This window comes from Ictalurus furcatus, chromosome 7 (genome assembly GCF_023375685.1).
Source record: "Ictalurus furcatus strain D&B chromosome 7, Billie_1.0, whole genome shotgun sequence".
Lineage (NCBI taxonomy): Eukaryota > Metazoa > Chordata > Actinopteri > Siluriformes > Ictaluridae > Ictalurus > Ictalurus furcatus.
The window spans coordinates 13928572-13949807 of NC_071261.1; the positions used below are offsets into that span (position 1 = coordinate 13928572).

The 21236-nt window shown below is 37.8% G+C and overlaps 1 protein-coding gene across 2 annotated transcripts in view; it reads right to left on the reverse strand.

Annotated features, from left to right (window-relative positions):
* Window positions 1–21236, reverse strand: part of myom1b (myomesin 1b) — a 40745-nt gene that overhangs the window by 18885 nt on the left and 624 nt on the right. For both annotated transcript variants that reach the window (XM_053628726.1, XM_053628727.1), the window contains exons 2-18: window positions 20957–21166; window positions 16401–16520; window positions 15880–16054; window positions 14696–14853; window positions 12560–12652; window positions 11735–11823; window positions 11445–11489; window positions 11257–11280; window positions 8834–8992; window positions 8503–8664; window positions 4673–4814; window positions 4076–4272; window positions 3536–3589; window positions 3185–3309; window positions 2758–2941; window positions 2174–2348; window positions 1910–2031 (exon numbers count right to left, since the gene is read on the reverse strand). In XM_053628726.1, coding sequence (XP_053484701.1) covers window positions 1910–2031; window positions 2174–2348; window positions 2758–2941; window positions 3185–3309; window positions 3536–3589; window positions 4076–4272; window positions 4673–4814; window positions 8503–8664; window positions 8834–8992; window positions 11257–11280; window positions 11445–11489; window positions 11735–11823; window positions 12560–12652; window positions 14696–14853; window positions 15880–16054; window positions 16401–16520; window positions 20957–21096 — 2164 coding nt within the window. In that variant the 5' untranslated portion in view covers window positions 21097–21166. The remainder of the gene's footprint in view (window positions 1–1909; window positions 2032–2173; window positions 2349–2757; window positions 2942–3184; window positions 3310–3535; window positions 3590–4075; window positions 4273–4672; window positions 4815–8502; window positions 8665–8833; window positions 8993–11256; window positions 11281–11444; window positions 11490–11734; window positions 11824–12559; window positions 12653–14695; window positions 14854–15879; window positions 16055–16400; window positions 16521–20956; window positions 21167–21236) is intronic.

Here is a 21236-nt window from a genome sequence, read left to right on the forward strand (position 1 = left end):
CTATCAGCAGAAGGATGGGGAACCTGCTCAGCCATGTGTCTTGAAGTGTTTGCGTTAGCATTTGAATTTGTACCAGGTTCAGCATTTGATTTGGTGTTTGAATTGGTTCCAAGTGCAGTGCCCATTGTAGTGTCTGAATTGGTGCCAGATTCAAGTCCTAATTTGGTAATTGAATTGGTGTCAGGTTTAGAGCCTATTTTGTAGTTTACATTACTGCAAGATTCATTGACTATTTTGATGTTCGAATTGGTGCCAGGTTCACCGGCCATTTTGGGGTCTGAATTTGTACCAGAATGAGGATCAAACTCACAGCTGGGTTCAGGAGCCCAGGTTATACTGCCTCTCTTCCCCCCTTTGCCTTTACTTATTGCACTTGGAGGACCTTGAGGGCCTGCACTATTAGCCCTCTCGCTAACACTATTTAGGGTAGTTAGCGGCGTGGTAGCAGGGGAGCAAGGGGGCACATGCCTGCCCTCCTCGCCTGGCCTGTGCTGGGTTAGTCCAACTTTGTTACCCCCTGACTCCAGAAACACACCATGAGGAATACCGCCCCCTAAAGTAGTTAGCCAGGAACAGCAAGAGAAAAAACAAAAAGTGAACTCAGCCGAAGTCACGCAAATGAACACATTAACTCAAGCTGCTTTATACAAACAGTAGCTCTGCATAGACATTAATAAGTAGTGTTTTTGCTTTTTCATTTAGATGTTTTTAATATTCTTTCAATTTTCAGCACACATGCACAGCATATTATACATAACATAGCTCATTTAACATAATCAATTTCAACTTAGAAGAAAAAAGTTAATCTAAAGAAAGGCAGAACAACATGAAGTCTTCATTTATCAGAAGAAAATGAAGACAAGATGGCTGAGTGACATCTGAAAGTGAACATGCCAGAAGAGAATAGGAGAAAGCAGCTGGCAAAAATAAAATGCAAAAAAGAGGAAATTAAAAGGAGTGGAGAATGAGTGAAGAGCTTGAATTATGGTAGATTGAGCAGAGGTACTGAGAGAAATGTGGGGCGAAACGAATTGAGTTCATGCAGGTAAGTATGATGCTTTGTGCCAACCCTTGATGAAAAAGCACATAGTTGTTTGGCAACAAAACTGAATGATTTCCTTTGAGAAACTTAATTGGACTACATGAAGTTTATTTAATAAATCAAATGGAATGTAAGTTATTAAGAATAATATTGGTATTTTTGGAAATGAACAACCATGTTTTATGCGCTACCTGATACTTCTTCATAATGTTGTGATTATGTTCAATATCTGTATTTAGACTTAGACCTATTGATTGGTATTGAACAAAAGATTAAATAAAAGAACAGAAATCATAATCATGTTGCCAGATGTGTTTCACAAGGGAACACTGATCATATAGCTCAGCACAAAGCCAAACACAATTGTTGAATTGCTTAGCTCAGAGGGGCATTATGGGTCAAGGAAGAGAGGAAGAGTTGTGCTATAGTGGAGCAAAAGAATGTGAATGCTGAGAAGTGGAAAGGTTGAACAGAGGGTGTGTGTGAGTGCAGGTGAACTGGTTTTGTAGTCACCACTATGTTGGATCACTTAGGACCCAATCTAGAGGAAATCTACAAGTCCTAACCCCACCTTCTGGGAGAATCATGGGCGGAGCTGCAGGGTATGTGGGTGTGGCCTCACAGTGCAGTTGAAAACGTGAGAAGTTAAAGAGTGGAACAATGGTGTGGAGACAAAAGGAATAGATTTGCTGTGTGTACAGAGCTGAAAACATGTTCATGAAAAAATGATCACAAGCAAAGTCACTGGAAAGTTGTGATGTCATATTACTCTTCAAAAAACAGGGAGACTTTATCTCTTAGATAATACAACATACTCCATGCCGTAGGGACTTTGTTAAAGCTGAACTATAAGCAGTGTTGACTCACCAATAGCAGCTTTAACTTCGATGGACTCAGACTCCTGTGAGAACTCACTGATTCCGGCTGCGTTAACCGCCCTCACACGGAAAACATACTTTTCACCTGTTGTCAAGCCATGACACACAAATCTATGGACAAAAAACAGAGGCCTGTATAACAAAAATCATGTCCTTGTATGGGCAAGTGTGTGTGTGTGTGTTTGTGTGTGTGTGCGTGTGTGTGTGTGCGTGCATGTCTGTGTGTACGGTTTTCTGAATCTGGAAAATCTACCTGGTGGCTTTGACAGGCTTATTGTTGCAGGGGTCCCAAGCATTGCTTCCAGAAACACTAGTCTCAATGTAGTAGCCCACCAGCTCTTTAGCCTCCCGTGATGCCTCCCATGACACAACGACAGATGTGTCTGTGTTTCGGGTTGGCACTACCCGGCCTGGGGCAGACGGAATATCTGGAGAGTGGAGGATGTGGAATTAAACTAAGATTTACTATATTAAAGCTTATATTTAAAGTTATTAAAGAAATAATAATAATAATAATAATAATAATAATAATAATAATAATCATGAGTACTACTAAAATAAAGAAACAAGCAAACAAATTACAATTCAATTTAAAACTTAAAATTACCAAAAATTTAGGATCAATAAATAGAATATATGCATGCAATGCATTTTGCTACAGTTTATTTTGTTAAAATGTAAAAACTCGTCTTGCATCTTTATTCATTTCATGACATCCACCCATACATCTATCCATTTATCCATGGTATGGATCCATTTATCTGCGTGCACTCTTATTGTAAAATTAAAAGCAATGCTACAGTGGAAGTTAATGTGAGAAGTAAAAGCTTTTTTCACCCAGTTTATCTCCCACTTGAATGGCCTCTGTGGGGTCTGAAGGTTCACCGACGCCAGCAGAGTTACAGCAGCGGACACGGAAGCAGTAAGATTTCCCCTCAGACAAGTCAAATAAAGCAAAGCGTGGAGACTTTACTGGAAGCTCTGTGTTCACACGTTGCCAGCTGTCTGTGCCAGACACACACTATAAAATGCACACATTTACCCTTTTAGTTACTTCAAGTAACTAACTGTGCTCACAGGCTTAAAAAAATTATAATAAAATTAATTATACAGGGTTTCATATACAGTAGTGCATTTTAAATGTGAGTATATACTATATACAGTAGTTATATACACATTTTCACATTTTTTCCCCTACACTTCATATTTACATATTCACATGCTGTAATGCATCTTAAATATGATAGGTATTGGGATTTTGGACCTTCTCAACATAGTACATGACACCCTCATATCCCTTGTCGCCTGGCGGCTTCCAGCTCAGAACCACATAGTTCTTGGTGGCCTCAATAACTGTGAGGTCACGAGGTTTGCCAGGAACCACACCCTCTAGAAGAGCCAGAAAGGTCAAGAAATGTCACTCGGGCTTACTGACATGAATTTCACTTAAATACATCCCAGTAACCTATATGATAGAATGATGTCATATTCAGAAAGAATATTGTTAAGACATTCTAGGCCTTGTATGTAATGGTGGCACGATCACACTCTACTAGACACTGATCTGTCCTCATATGTGTCTCTATAAAATGCACACTAGCAAGATTCTGCTTACCTACAGGCTCTTCCTCAGTAACAATGATCTGGCCAGTCCAAGGTGCAGAGGCTCCTTCCAGTGAAAATGAGAGAGAGAGATGGAGTGAGAGAGAGAGAGAGAGAGAGAGAGAGAGAGACAGAGAGAGAGATGGGGTGGAGAAAACACATTTACAGAGAGAAAGAATATTAATATTACATATTAAAGTATGTGTTCTCTTTATTTTTTCTTGGTGTTTTAATACGGATATCCAGGCTTTCAATTTATGCAACATTAGATGAAATATGAGATTATATATCATGGAATATCAAAATATCTTATGATGATAATTCATAATTAATTTAACTAGCAAAATTAACCCATTTGAGGATCAAATATACATTGCACTGAAATACACTTAACAATTTTAAAATGAAAGCATTTCTGTTAAAAGCAGTGTGAAACCCTATTCCATGAACATAATTGTTATTACCACCATTGTGCCACATTGTGGTTTACAGTTCCATCAGATTTATAGTAAAGAAGCTCAGCTCTGGGTGATACATGCTAGTATATCCACACCTTTGCGAGCACGGTCAGCAGGATCCATGGCCGCCACGGGTTCAGACACTCGAGAAGGATGACTCATGCCACACTTATTCACTGCACGCACACGGAAAATATAGCTGCGGCCTTCAACGAGTCCAGTAACTGGAAAACGGGCAAACTTGATTGGAGTATCATTGCACTGAATCCAGTGAGATGTGCCAACTTCACACCTTGTAAGTCAGAGCAAGGGAGAAGGTGAGAGATAGAAACAGTTAAAGAAGGAAAACTGTTATATTTTGTTTGCAGCAGAAGCAGTACCGGGGGTGCTTCCATTCAGATTTTACACATAATCCAAAATATTTCGGCATGATTTAAAATTTTCAATCAGTTTTGCTACAGGTTTACAATCATGTCACACCAAAGCCCTGTAGAACGCTATTTCATTCTACTGTATACTTATATATGGCTAGAACTCTCAAATTCTCTAACTTATTATCATAACATACTTGTCATGAACGGTCTCGTGTCTCTTTAAAGATATTTCCATAGGGTAAATTCATATGAAGTAAAAAGATGTATTTAATATATATCTTTCCATTTCCATTTTTGTTAAGATTTATAAATATGCACCTGTCTACAAAGTATCCCAGAATGGAGCTGCCTCCATCCACAGCAGGCTGTTTCCATGTAACAATGACATAATCTTTATTAGCTTCTTGACAAAACACATCCAGGGGAGCACCAGGAGCCCCTGCAACCTCTGCGTCAGTATCTATAACACACAAAGTCACACAGGTTAGTTATCAATTTGAACAGTTTCATAAGTTCACATGATAATGCAAAATTCTTGTCAATAGTATACACTCCTATTTGCCTCAATCTTGGTTTAAATTTAAACAGAGAATTATCACCACAAATGTAAACTTACAGTATGACTGGTGATTTTACTGTGCAGCAATGTGATATTCCTGAATACTATTCCTGGAGGCACTGTATAATATTACATCATACAATATTATATGATTCTGAAATCCTTGTACTGTAGGATTAACAAAGTATTAAAAGGACATTCCTCTCGGAGGTTCTGACTGCTACTTAACTTGAGCTGTTGCAGATAGGTATAAAATTAGAACGAAACCTGAGACTTAAGAGAGCCTCAAGCCCACACTCATAAGTACATGGTCTAACACTCCACACATTGTTTAATTCATTGCTTCATGGGTTTTTGATGCCCAGATTCTAAACAACTTTCCATGAGTCATGTGTTCATGTTTATCTTTATATTTAATGGCATGTGTTTAAGAGTTGAACCAAAACTTTTAATCTTGGATTTTGGACTAATATGAGGTCATGCTGCATAATGGAAGTCAGTCAACAACAAAAAGCCTGCCATCAATTTTTCCACAGCTGCGTGAGCCATTCATTGTGTGTGTGTGTGTGTGTGTGTGTGTGAGTGTGAGTGGTTGGGCATGGAGTAGGGTGATGTTACGGTTGTATGATCTAAATTGAGATATCCATTGAGAGCAAATCAGTTATACCTGACAACTGTCACACACAATCATATATTTTTTTAATCTTGTATGACCTTGACACAGGAGCCAAAAACTCAGACATACAAAAACACAACGTCATTATCAATGAGCACTTATAAAATCCACATTATACGATACATGCACAACTACAATATTATCTAAAGCACACACTATGCTGTACAACCTGAATATGTACCTTATACAGCAAAAGTATAGAAACAAGCTGATGCAGAGCTTTTGAAAACCTATCAAGCTGTCAAGGCAGCCCTCAGAACGGGAAGAGACAGCCTGTCCCAGACTATTACAGAGGCAAAGTACACCTATGCATAGAAAATCCATGGCCACTACCCAGAGATCAAAGACACGCAAGAGTATGTGGCAAGGCATCCAGTCCATCACTGACTACAAAGTTTCACAGTGTTTGTGATGGTGGTTTCTCCAGAGGTGCTGAATATCTTTTATGTGCAATTATAAGAATGGAATGAGGAGTCTGCAAGGAGGACTACCCTTCATCTGTTTGTCCACAGCCAGCAAGGAAGGCCACCCCTCCTCTATTTGTTCATAGCTGATATCAGGAATCTCTATTCAGAGTCAATCTATGTAAGGAATTGTCAGTATACCTCTATGGTTGCTTAGAGATTGTACCATTTAGCTTACAGATGACCTTACAGCAAGGTATAGCATAGTCGTCCTCCCTACATCCTTCAATACCACCAGCATCCCAGAGGCAAATAAGTTAGCTATGTCTTGTCTCACTGTCTATTAACCCATAGACCTCATATCTTTCATCAAGTGGCCCACCTCAGTGGACTTGCTGCAGATATCTTATTACCCAAAATATGGATATTGGACTTGGACTATGGATATGGATACTACCGTCATTATGGATATTGTCATCTTCAACTGACCTTTACCCACCTATACAAAACAACATTTATGTGTTCCTTGTCTTTAGTACAGAATTCAATACAATCGTTACACCAGATTTGATCCAGTGTTTTTGATGTAACTGTATCCTGGACTTCCTGACCTTAGATTTCAGTACATCAGGATTAACAACATCACCATACCATCACACTGAACATTGATGCCCCTCAAGTCTGTGTATTACTGTTCACACTTGACAATTGAATTCCTCTGAAACTGTTGGAATGGCAAGGCCAATTTATTTGTTTGTGCTATACGCCAAAGACATTTTGGTTTGAGATCAAAAGATATGAGATGAGAGTCCTTTGTTGAGTTGGCAGTGTGTTTTGGATCATTGTCTTGCTGCATGATGAAGTTCCTCTCAATTAATTTTGATGCATTTCTCTGTAATTTGGCAAACACAATGCCCCTGTAAACTTCTGAATTCATTCTGCTGCTACTATCATGAGTTACATCATCAATAAAGATTAGTGATCCTGTTCCAGAAGCATCCATGCAAGCCCAAGTCATGACACTACCTCCACCGCGTTTCACAGATGAGCTCGTATGTTTTGGATCATGAGCAGATAATTTCTTTTTCCACACTTTGGCCATTCCATCACTTTGGTAGAGGTTAATCTTGGTTCCAGAACTTTTGTGGCTCTTCTTTGTATTTCTTTGTAAATTCCAATCTGTTTTTTTTCTTGATGAGCTGATGAGTGGTTTGTGTCTTGTGATATGACCTCTATATTTCTGTTCTCAGAGTCTTTGAATAGTGGCTTGTGATACCTTCACCCCTGTAGTTTGTTGGTGATGTCACAGACTGTTGTTTTTTGGGGTTTTGTCCACAGCTCAGTGTCTATTGCTCAGTACACCAGTGGCTTCTTTCTTTAACAGGACATTCCAAATTATTGTACTGGCCATATTTGTGCAATGCCTCTGATTGATTTTCCCTTGCTTTTTTCCCCATAGACAGCTCTCAGAACTTCATGTTGGCTTATTTTTTTTAACAACAAATGCAGACTTCACAGGTGAAACTGAAGGCTAAAACCAAGAGTATATGTTCAGAGCTATTTATAGTTTAAACAATCAGTCTACCAGGACACACCCGGGAAACAAGAAAGACCTGTCAGTCACATGTTCCAGTATTTTTGCTCCCATACAAATTGGGTGGTCTGATACAAAATGTGCTATGTTCTATCCTGCTTAACACATCTACATATAAATACCAGAAAATAAAAGCTGAAATTCTAAACCCTATTCTCCTATTCATCTTTTGATCTCAAACCCAAATGCCTTCAGTCTACAGCAAAAACAACAAATTAATTGGCCTTGCCATTCCAATAGTTTCGGAAGGGACTGTATGTTGATGACTCAATGGCTGTGGACTGATGGGGTTCAGCAGATTATTCAGTAATTGCACACAAAATAATAGCGTGGGGGAAATAAGTATTGAACGCGTCAACATTTTTTTCAGTAAATATATTTCCAATGAGGCTATTCACATGAAATTTTCACCAGACTTTGGTATTAACTCAAGAAATCTACACATATAAAGAATATGTGAATAACCTCATTGGAAATATATTTACTGAAAAAAAAGTTGATGTGTTCAATACTCATTTCCCCAACTGTATCTGTTGTGAAATGATTGTTGACTGTGAAATCATAGAGAGCATCCTCAGCAGCCATACAATACTCTGGTGTAGGAACTGCAACATCTCACGCAGCAAGACTCTATAGCATTTAGCAAATTTACAAGAAATTTAACCATATGGATTTGGGAGAAGGTACTGGAGCATCCAAGATATAACTATGAAACTGTAACAGCTTTCTTTCACAGCCAGTCAGGCTTTCCCTTTCCCCCCAAATATTCACTGCTCTAGTGTAAAATCAAAGATGCAAACTTCAGACACTAAACATGTCTTGGCTGATTAACTACATATGGAAAACAAAAAAAATGGGTTAATGTTTTGTTATATTTTACTCATCCTTGTCCTCCAGTATTAGGCCAAATCTTACCTCGGACAAAGACATAGGCTGAGTGTGTCTCATAGCCAGACTTTGTGATGACTCGGAGAGTGTAAAGCCCCTCGTCTTCTTTATTGAGGTGTGTGAGTGTAAGAGTAGCTCTGTCCCCACTCCAGTGCATCTGAACCCACTTAGATGGCACCAGCAACTTATCTAACACATACACACAAATGTATAAACCACTAATGAATAGTGAAAAGGTTTTAAATAGATTCAAACATTCAAACAATCTGTAACCTTAAAGTTGAAAGTTAAAAACTAACAATTGAAACCAACAATTAATGAAGCTATATCTGTATTGGGTGAAAGTTTGTGCACTCACCATCTCTGTACCACTCAATCTCAGGCTGGAAGCGTTGCAATGATGGGTAGATGATAACAGAGCAGCCCAGACTCATTGTCTCACCCTCACGTCCAAAAGACACACCAAACTTCTCTACAATATGTGTTTCGAAAGTCAATCCATACTCCAGGCAGGGCACTAAGACACACAGTGCAGGTAATAAGAACTCAGTGCAGGTAGATCTGCAGATAAATATACTGAGGTCCACAGAATCACTAGAACACTGATAGGTGAGAGAGTGCTCCACATCAGACTTGGTGAATGTTACCTGTGCAAAAATTACATTTAAATTATGGTAAACATTGCAGAATGATGGTTAGGATACACATTAGTAACAACAGGAAGTAAAAGTTAAAGTGAAGATAATAACATGAATTCAGGCTTTATTGCTCTCAGCTGAGTTTTCCATCTTTTTTTTGCTAAACATAAAATAGTTCACTTCAATAAATGTTTTTAAAAAATTATGCAGGTTAAAACATGATTTCTTCTTTTTAGTGCACTAATAATCAGGCACCAATAACAATGTTCTATGTAATTTTTAACTGGAATAATGATTGTATTATAGCACACTGGAATATTTCTTATATTGTATTTTAATAATGATGTTGATTTTACAAAATTTAAACTTACATTTAAATTTTTTGCAGTGAAATAGACATCACTTTATTTTTTATCAGTGTATTCTTTGGATAATTTACTGCAATTTTAAATAATTATCCTGTAATTGTTTGATAAGCTAAAGAACAGCTCTAAAGAACGGGGGGGGGGGGGGGGGGGGTGACGACACTATAAATAAAATTATTTAGTTAAACATAGTGGTGGGCAGCATGGTGACGCTGTGACAAACATTCCAAGGTCCTGTCCTGAGCTTAGATTACTTTATGGCTGCATGTTCTCACTGTGTCGGCATTGGTTTCCTCCTGGTTCTCCAGTTTCCTTCCACCTCCCAAAAACATCCAGGCAGGCAGATATCCTACACTAACTTGCCCTTAGGGTGTGTTCCTGAGATCCATTCCAACCCTGACCAAGATAAAGTGACTGAAGATGAATGAATGAATAAATAACATTTGGAAACATTGCAAACAACATATACTGCCACAATATACACAAGGAAAAATCCATGAGAATCCATGATATCAAGAAGACAGAAATGAATACAATCTAAGTAGAGCAGAGACAGCTGTCATGCAGACATTTATAATCATATGAAGGACATCGTATTCAAAATATTAAAGCTACAGTGCATAGGATTTTTTTGTAAAAAATGAAACAGACATGATTATTGTGTTGGGGAGAAAAAGAAACGTTAGATGATGATGTTCCTAAACTTCTGTGAGTCGCTCTTGTCCTGTAATAATATTCTGTGAAAATTTGCGTGCATACTGTATATCAGAGCTGAACAGAGATACGTCAAACATCACCGTTCCCCAACTGTCTATCTTTGCCAGCTTTTACAGAATGAATGTTACATCGTAATAGATCATTTCTACTGCCTGTGGCCATTAAGAGAACAAAAATATAGCACATGATAGCCAGCTACGCTGCAAAAAAATTCATCTTAGAAAGTTAAAATATCTATCTATACTCAAACCATTTTTTTTTGACATACTGCAAAACATTATACACTAATTAAATAACAAAATATCCAGAGAAAACAGATTGGGACAAAATTTTTTTATTTTACTTTTGTTCTTTACAATGTATTTTAGCTAGCTAGCTAGTGTTAGCAGGTTATAGCTGCATCTGTCAGCTGTGGAGATGTGCAGAGCCTCAGAGAAAGCCCAACCAGAGATTTATATATTTTATGAAGGTAACTAGTTTATAATGTAGGTTATGGGTTATTTTTGATACACCATGGCATCTGTAAAGCACGGTACTGCTGCTTGATCAGGCAGATGAAGTGAGAGTTAACCAGCTGATGGCAGCTAAAACAAAATGGGTTTTGTTCTTTCATCTAATGCTTACTGATGTACTCAAAAGTTATTTTATTCTCATAACACTTCTGTCATATTGAACTAAAACACACAGATACTTTGTCTGCATCACAAACTGCTAACTATTGTGGTATTACTATTTAGGCACACTACTTTATGTACCTTGAATTCTGTCTGAGTGTGTGCACTCCCAGCCTTGAGATTAATGAAGGAAAGTGCAGAAGAAAAGTGCAGCTAGAGAGAATACAATTCCAAAACCTTACATACTGTAGCTTAAAAAAATCTGAAAAACACCAATATCTCTGTAGACACAGAACCAAAACTATCGGCATCTGTAGTTTTTGGAGTTTCGGACAACTCCAAGTTTGAAACCAAGACTTCGATTAAGACAGAGTGGCCATGCAATATTGACCGGTGAGGACATGCAGTGCTTAAAGAACAGAACACAAAAACCTTTAACCCGGTTACCTTCAGAGCCGGACCATTTCTTATCTGCGCCCAGTACATGGGAAACAAAACAACTGTTAGCATTAGTAACATTAGCTTTTGACTTACTGCTGTACTGCTCCTTCACAGAAACAGAGCACAAAATCTTTCAAACTAATTATACAGTATTAAGATTGGACAAAAATAACACTCAACCATTGGAAACTTACAGAGTCTGGGAGCTGGGAGAGACTCATCAACTTCCCCTTTGAATCCTAAATATCAAAAGAATTAGAAGAAATCCTAAATATAAAACCAATTACAACAGTAAATAAATCAATAAAATGCTGTACATGGAAATAAAATAAAAGATGTTCAAAGTATTTTGTGTAAAATCAGATTGATTGACTTTTTAAATTCATTTACACATTCCCCTCAGGATTTTCAAATGTTTGACAAATGAATCATTACATGACATGAATCATTAATCAATTCACAGAAGGTATCATTTTTGACATACGTTTGACCACGACAGAGGCAAAAGCTGAAAGCTCCCCCTTGCTGTTCATGGCAGACACACGATACTGGGCAGTGTCATCAAAGTCACATCTAAAATGACATAAAGACATGTGACATTCACATACATGCTGCACTGTGACATGGACATCTATCACACTCACACACACATTTAATGCACTGTAAATCATTGAGAACTCTGTATGCCTGCCATATATCTCTCTAAATTTCAGAAGTTCCTAAATTAATGTTCAAGGACAAAATTACACTGTAAGCAGTGATATCACCAGACCAGGGCCAGATCATTTTACCAGCACTGTAATCTTTAATGTAGCCCATGAACAATGGCTCCAACTGATCTAGAATGTGAGATCAAATTTCTATCCTCATTATTCCTAGTGTATTTGTAGTCTGTGTGTATGAGTGTGTAGATGTCAGACAAAGAGACAGATACCAAGGTTAGGAGGGAAGGAATGCCAATGATGCATGGCTTTTTTTAGGTGTCCCATAGGTTATGACCATCTGGCAGAGGAAGGTTTGGCTCATGTATCAGCATTTGCATGAACTCTGACTTATGCAGGACTATGATTACCGTTTGGACAATAGTAATTTACAACTAAAACTCAGCTGATTTGTTTTTGTCAGTGTAAGGTCTAGCTGTGATAAGTACAGTCTTGGGTGTTATATTTTATGTGGTTGCTGGATGCCATAGTCCACAGAGATCTGTAAATATTTAGGATGTTTTGACATACTAACATGGCTGGAAGTGACTAGTGGATCAAGTAGTATTTGTGTATGTGTGTGTGCATGGGTCTATGGGTGTGATTACTTGTTAATCTCCAGAGAGTGGACATTGTAGCTGCTCACTAGTTTGTACTTCCCGGGATGAGCCATTGGGTCAATGGTAACATTGTTCTTGTACCTGTTTGACAGGGGTGGCATGGAAGAACAATCATGATAGAGAGAAGAGAATTGTCAGAGAGGGATGGAAAGATACACATCAGAGAAACTTGAAAAGCCAGTCACAATTGAACAAGTATATTAGTCATGAGATGTGTGTCATAATGAGGAAAAAACTTGTGTTCATTTATACCACAGCTTCTTTACTGTATTTCCCTGTAGCTATGAAGCAAAGTGTTTGTACGCTACGCAACACATTTGGTGCGTGTTCTAGGTTATACTGCTCCAGTGAGAAAGTGTTGAGTTATAGTGTTCTACAGGCTGATCCAATTTTATTTTAATTTAATTTCATGAAGGCCAAATGAAATAATGTCAATACTGATGTGTCAGGTGTATAATAAATGTGCATGTGCTTAATTATGGGTATTGCTATTAAAGTGTGTGTTGGTGGGGGTGCTGGGGAGACACCAGCCGGTTCAGTCATAAAACATGTAAAGTTGCACATTTCTGTACATTGCTGATGGATATTTATAAGACATTTACAATGTTTTGCACAAGTATTTACCCTCCTTATACTTGCAATCGTGGGACTGAAATGAGCTTAATTTAAATTATTACTGAAATGTGTCAGAGGGAATCAGTATTTGTTTGCTAAATTATTTACAAATAAAAAACATACAGGTTGTGATTGTGTAAGTATATTCAGTGGTAATTCTGGTGCAATGGCCAGTTGCCATCAGAAGTTACTTAAATAGTTGAATGGAGTCCACCACTTTGCAATTAAAGTGTCACATGATTTCAATATACAGACACATGTTCTTGGTAGGCCCCAGAGTTTTTTTTACAGAACATACCTAAACAAACAACATCACGAACACCAAGGCACTATAAACACAAAACACAAGACAAAAACTGTGTTCCTGCCATGTTGTAATTATTGTAATTATGAGATTTCAACTTGTAAAAAGCATTCACGTCCTCGTAGAACTCATAATTGCATCATGTAAACTAGGAATTTTCGGAGCGCTCTGACTTGTACCACCTGACCACTGCACCATTATGCGGAAACACTCAAAATAGTGGCAACTGCTCTAAAAAAGAAAAATAAGAGATCAAATTATAATAAAATTTATATTTTAAAAAATATTGTTTAATTTTTCATACTGCTATTACTGTTATTATTATTTTATTATTGTTGTTGTTTGTTTAGGTTTGCAACAGCACATTACCAATGCCTGCTTTAGTAATAAACATGTTACAACATTGCACTGCTTTCTGTTTTCTTCAATGTTTTGTAAATATACATTTTGCAGTTCATATCAGCTCACAGTAGACCATCCGGGTTGTTGTCTAGTAATTACGGTAATTCTGACATGCCATGAATGCAGCCAAAGTTATGGAAAAATATCAGTTTTGGTTATAAAAAAGTATCCCAAACAAAAAATGGAAAGTAAATGGCCTCTTGATTAGTTCTCTGACTAACACCCTCATTATCTGGTCATTGCCTTTTGAACGAAAGCTTCCTCTTGCCATGACTGTGCCATATTCTTTCCATTTTGAATAATTTGGAAAAGCTCAAGGGGTTTGGGGTAACTTCTTATGCAAGCCATTGTATAGTCAGTTCCTTATAAAAATCTGTTCACTTGAAGTAATTCATCTGGACTGAGTGTCCATGGTAAGAGTTTACCATGTAAACAAAAACAAAAAAAACCAAAACAAAACAATGTAGAGCCATTGGTCTGGATGATTAATTAATTTACCGGCCTAATCCTGTCAATTTTAATACAATTGCATGATCAACTGTATGAAATCATCCACAAATAACAGTGTTCATCATGATAGACAGGAAGTAAGTATTTGGCAAAGTTATCGAACTTTGCCATATAGCTAATGTAAATATAAATAATTTTAGGATTCATCAGTAGCCTAATTATGTGGAACTCTTTCTTGTAGGCCATGCCACTTGTTAAAAGATGCAAAATAAGTTGCATAATCTGTTATCTGAATGTCAGTAATATAATGCTGCCATTGGTGTGTGTGTGTGTGTGTGTGTGTGCACGCTCACCACACAATCCGGGGCTCAGGCCATCCTGAAACCGTGCAGTGTAGCCGCACACACTGTTTTTCCCACACAGTGTGCGAGCGGGGCTTGATCACAAACTCTGGGGAACGCATCAGGTGATCCTCGTTCAGGCGCTTGTGGTACTCTTCGTTGTCATGAATCTACAGTCATGTGGTCACACACAGGCTTCATATACAGCTAAAACAGTGTTTATCAAAAATGCCATTTTATGCCATTTATACCATGCTCTTTATACTCTTACTACCAGTGCTGTTCAGCATGCACCATTCATATTCACATGTTTAACGTTCCACAAACATGTAAACAGCACAAACACTTTGACAGAGAATCATCATGCTTGTCTGTTGTTTATCTAACTACAGTATGTTTCGTTTCATTTTCTAATATGACTAGGCTTTGCTTTGATGTGGACACAACAGTTTTCATCATTAAATGTAACCCGATTCTCATCTGGACTTCCCTCCGCTTAGAACATCATTCATAACATTAGCACACATGCCAGAAACATCAATACACTGTTGCTGTGGTTTAAGAAACCTCAGGCATCTGGCACAAGTGTGGCATGGATTATTGACACCGTTAATCTGAATGAGTTGTGCTATACAGTTATGGTCTCTCTCTCTCTCTCTCTCTCTCTCTCTCTCTCTCTCTCTCTCTCACATGATGATGTGTCTTGTCACAGGCTGAGCTTAAAAGTGTTTACTGAATGGAGACACTGAGAAACTTTCTAGTGCAGCGATGCACAACTTCAGCTAAATCAATTAACTGTTCATTTCATTATATTCTTTTCACATGAAACTACTTTTATGTGCTTGACTCAATGCTATAATTAGCATTAATTATCATCACATACTGTACATATCACATTCATTTTAGAGGGATTGGCTCTTATCAAATTTAAGTAGAAGCCAATGCAGATTTGAGTGCATGAAACACCATACGACCAAAGCAGAATCTATTTCATGAAGCTGACCTATGGCATCAAAATGAGCAGTGATTTGAGGACAAATAATGAATCAGATGCATGGATGAAAACCTCACACTCACTAGTCAATCAAAACACAAGACCTGAGTCAATAAGACTTCCATTGTTAGGCATCAAACAGAATATTATTACAGATCTAAGAAGGATGATGACCATGAACACGCTCCTGATCTGCACTGACCCTCTTGGTGAGGGAAATGCGCTCTGCGGACTCCCTCATGACGGTTCTGCGAGACTTGTGTTCCACGCGTTCCATCTCCACCCCACTGGTGAAGAGGTCCCTGCGCGCCAGGTAACCAGCACTCTGTTTAGCCCGAGCCTCTTCAGTGTCTGACAGACCACTCGCAAACTCTTGACTTGGGTGGAGAAGGTGAGAGTGTGATTGGGAGGGCAGGTGTGGGTTGGGATGTCAGTATAATGACAGAAGCATATATACTCTTATATACACACATAACATATTTGCATGGGAAAACCCTTTTCTAACTTACACATACAAGTGATGCTGGTTTTCCAGGTATAATATTATTGGTAATATTCAAGTTAAAAGTGGGACAGCATTCCCAAATCCACTGTAATCATTATCGTATCTGTGCCTGGAAAACCAGTATCAACAGATACCCGTGATTCCTGAAGTCCATTAAAGGCCCCTGTGTTTCCCTCATCATTATGACTATGCATGGTCTCATGAGTCCTGGCTCATACCTTCCCCTGAAGATGGGCACCACATAGCCTATAATCTGGTTCCCTTTGTCCACAGCCAGGTAGGTGGGATTGGATCTCTCCCCCATCCCATCCAGAGAGGTAAAGGTGGAATCTCTGATGCTAAAATACCCAAGGCAAAAATATCATATGACAGTAAATGTCTGGAATGAAAAACATGGTGAGGGAATATATAAGGAATGTTGGAGAGAGAAATGCAGAATTAGGTATTAGATGGGTGAGGGAGGGGAGTAAGTTGATGCCTTTTAGTACTGTTGCCTAAAAGTGATAGCGATATTTCCCAACCAAGATGGTGGAACCCAAGCATTTAAAATAGAAAAATAAAAGTGGGAAAAATAATTTGTTTTTACATTACACTCTGGTATTGATACAATAATCAGCTTAGACACTTGGTTCAGAGTAAATATACTATACTTTACTTATTAAAACACAAACCAGCCAGCACATTTGAAAGAAGTCCACTCCAGAAAGGTTACACAAGCACACATTGTGCCTGTCTCAGAGCACACTGTGACCTTGAAATATGGATTGAGTGATAGTTTGGTTCTCACAGAGGCAGATGTATTTATTGACTGTAAAGAGGGAGGTGGAGAGAACAAGTGAGAGTAAGACATTAACAGAGTCTGTGTTTGCAAACTTTGCACAAAGTTTCTGAAAGTGGCAGGCAGTGTAACTATTAGTGTCTTGATTTCATACAGCTTGATTTTGAAGGACTTCATGTCATCTGATCTCTAACTACATACTATTTCCAAGATCCTATATATGTTTAATCTGTTGCATTGCTCTATTAAGTTGTACAGTCACTTGTGAATCAAGTGAGTTGGCTTAATATCAATAATGAAGTGTCTTAGAATGGCACAAATAGAGAAAAGAGGGCTTTTCCCTCTGCAGTATTAAAGATTTAAATACCAAATGGTTCTAAAATTATGATGGAAAATTTGGTGCCATATTATTTACTACCTAGCTTGTCTATGCCTCCCTCAAAACAGCTTAAAAGATATATAAATCATTGAGAGCATACAAACACACATATCAAACGAAATCCTAGATTCAGCACCATTTAGCTCTTTTCCTGGGTTGTAAAATTGTTATGGCCCTGGGGAATTCACACTACATATTTTTTCCATGATGGCTTTATGCAGAATGTGCGTAAATTGCACTAAAGGATGCGGCCATATGTCCAGTCCCACTTACTGCCATTAAAATTCTGTTTTGATTAATCATGTGGTTGCTGTGCACGGTGAGGCTTAATTTGAACAGATATTTGTTAACTCTGTAAGTTATGTGTAAAAGCTTATCTTTGCACACTGTTCAGTACATTCCCACAAGAACCCAGCAGTGGCTCTCTGGCAGCTCTAGGATTTGAAATCAAAACATTTTAACCACTAAGAACACACAGAACCTTGACCACTGAGCTACTACTCTACAGTAATGCATTTCTATGAATTGAGTATTAAATTAATCCCTTAAACTTCCAGGACCTGTTAGCAGATCCAGATTTACATTCATCACTCTCATAACTATATATCTTTCCTATTAGTTTCACTGTAATTACTAAACAATTCAAGGTAGTTACTGATTAAAATGATTTACAATTAATAACTGAACAATACACCAATAGGTTAAACGCCTAAAACATGTTAAGTTCCATAAAATTCCTTGCTTTCAGAGGTGTTACTAAACAAGTGATTGAACAGCATCAACAAATATATTTGATTGATGTCCCATATTATTGTGATATCCTCAGAATGAGATAAATGTTAACTTCTGATTGGCCTCATCTGGTTGTGAAAACAAATCATCAGTGGGTTTTTTTTGTTTTTTTTTTGTCTTTGACTCGATATTTCAATTTCCCTTCCAGCAATGCAAATGAAGCTTCTCCCATACATCTTTTGCATCTCTGTATCAGTGAGTGGGTTCTTATATTTTCCTAAAGTCCAGGCTATTCATAATAAGTATTCTTTTGCTTGCTCTCTCGCAGACATGGAATATATAAGGACTCTAGAGCCTTAAGTTGATTTATTTTATTTGTCCCGAGAGCAAAATTTCATGCATATGTCAGTCTGCATACAAACAATTCAAAATCAAAACCAAAATCAAAACCAAATTCAACAGTATGCACCCAATCACACTTTTCATGAAATCCAAAGAAAGGAAGTGAAGGTGAAGTACCCAGTCAAATTTAATGACTGCTAGACATGTTCTTAATTTCACTTAAACAAAGATAGAGCCCATGAATACGAGATATGTTCAAAAGACTAGCAAAAAAATTAACAAATTGTAGTCAAATTCCAATCCAATCCAACCCTTTAAATGTGGAAACAATATAAAACTAAAATCCTCAAACCAAACCTTTTACCAAACCAATATCAATGCTATCGATGTGAAAACAGACAGGACGATATTAAAGGTGTTTGTGTGTGTGTGTGTTTTGTGTTTTGTGTGTGTGTGTGTGTGTGTGTGTGTGTGTATATATATATATATATATATATATATATATATATATATATATATATACATACATACATACATACACACACACACACACACACACACACACACGCACACACACACAACACACACATATGTATATATATGCCCTGTGCCATAACAAGGTATTATATATCTTTACCATTCATCTAAATCATCCCGAAATCATTTACAGACGACCTCATAATCCTAATTAGAGAGAACAAATTAGTACAAAAAACCCAACATACAGTATCTTAGGCAAGACTACCTAAAGCTGAACTAGACCTTTTATATAATAAAACGCTGTCAGACTTAACGATACTCAGTCAAAACAAATGTGTAGGCTTTAGCAAATGCACTGTTTGGCTATAATAAAAAATCCCCCATCTAACCACAGGTATAAAATCAAGTTTAAACCTATACTGTGATGCCACAGACACAACCAGGATTTACACTGAGAGGTTACAGCTTATAATCACAACATGGAGGACAATATCAACACCTGTAGATATTCTCCATCGTACAGGATTTACACCACATGATAGCAACAGTGCTTTCCTGGACCAGCAGCAACAATATCAAGACATTTCCCTGCGTAGTGTAACTCACAGCTAGTCTCAGCCTCAGGTTGTGCTGCACTGCTAACACCTGCCTCCTCCAGTCCCTGGTTAGCTTGCTCATCATCTTCCACTAATTCTTCACCTTGATTCTCCTCCTGGCTCCATTTGAAGAATGTTTGAATAAATGGACACGTCTGAATAAAGATGCCTATCTCTCCTCTTTTTCGTTTGCATTTACTACAACCACTTCTCTCACTCATTTTGAACTAGGACAACTCTCACAGTCCCCCCGGTTCAGCGCTGGGTTATTTACACTTATTTACACACACTTGCGCTTGATCAATTATGTAATTTTGTTTAGATTTTTAAAATATCATCGTGCTTTTTATTGGTTATACATGGTGTCATTATCTGAAGGCAGTGGTTATTTACACTAAGTGACAATTGCGATACATTCTATTTACACTAAGTGACAATACATAGTGATATATACTATTTACACTAAGTGACAATAGCAATATAGTCTATTTACACTTAGTGACAATAGCGATATATTCTATTTACGCTGTATAAAAGTAGCAGTTCTTTGCAATAAGTGCAAATAGTTGTTAGATGATATTTATACTTATAAATAGTAGCAGATACTATTTACACCTCAGTATTGTTGTACATTAAGAGGATGCAGTAATAACAGAGTGTAAATGACTATATTTATTACAATTATTAAATGTATGCCACCTTATGGGACAAGAAAGCCCTCCCTACACCTACCCCTAACCGATAAACACTTTATTATTAAACAGTCATTAGGCACTTTATTTACACTTTTCAAATATTTTTATTGAAAATAAATGTCTTGTGACGGAAAAGGGAGAAGAACGAGTTCGGTAAAAGGCGGATTCCAACTCGGGTCGAACATGTTAAAGGCTACTTTCAGCCCCCACAATCCATACAGACTACACCACTGTAGACGTTAAAGGGAGCACGTCTTTTTTATTATTGTATGGCCCAATCAGTCATTGCCATCTGTTTTCAGCAATGCAAATAGTTAAAGAAAAGAAAAGAAAAGAAAAGACAAAAAAATAATTTTTCCCCTCACTTGGGCCCGAAGTCCTCATGGACCCCTGGTCCTGTGCCCATAATGCCCATTGGATAATCCGGCCCAGTACACAACTAACTCTTCGCTTATTCACAAACTCATCCTGAGCCAGACCTGGACATGGCTCTGGAATAAATTTGTAGACAAACATTCTTGCAGACTCAGCAGGCACCACCAAAGGAAAGACAGAAATTTGTAAATCATGCAGGATTCACAGACAGGTTGCTTGGTTTTAGATGAATTTAGATGAATATTTAGTGGGAAATGCAGGGAAATGCAAGGAAGCAAAGAATGATCAGCTAAAATTAATTACTGGGTCAGTAATAAACTGGACCAAGGAGATGTTAAACAAGAGTTTAAGGATGGGACATGATCAAGTTGTTGGATTTCTCTCCTTGGTTTCTTACCCTTTTGTGTTGGTTCTGTGGGCGGAGTAAGCACTGGAGCTCTGCTGGTATTGGCTGATTGTGGACTCCGCCTCCCGGCTACGGTAGGCACGGTCATAGTGACGGTGGTGCTTCTGGTAGAACGGGATCGATCCAGACATCGCCTTCTCCTTATAGCTCAGTGCCTAGCTTCTGCTCTGAAGTTCTCTTACACTGAAGTCTTAAAAGTGTCTACACACAAATTAAGTGAGTTCGATTATATCTAAATAAGGAGAGTATTATTGTTATTTTATTTTATTTT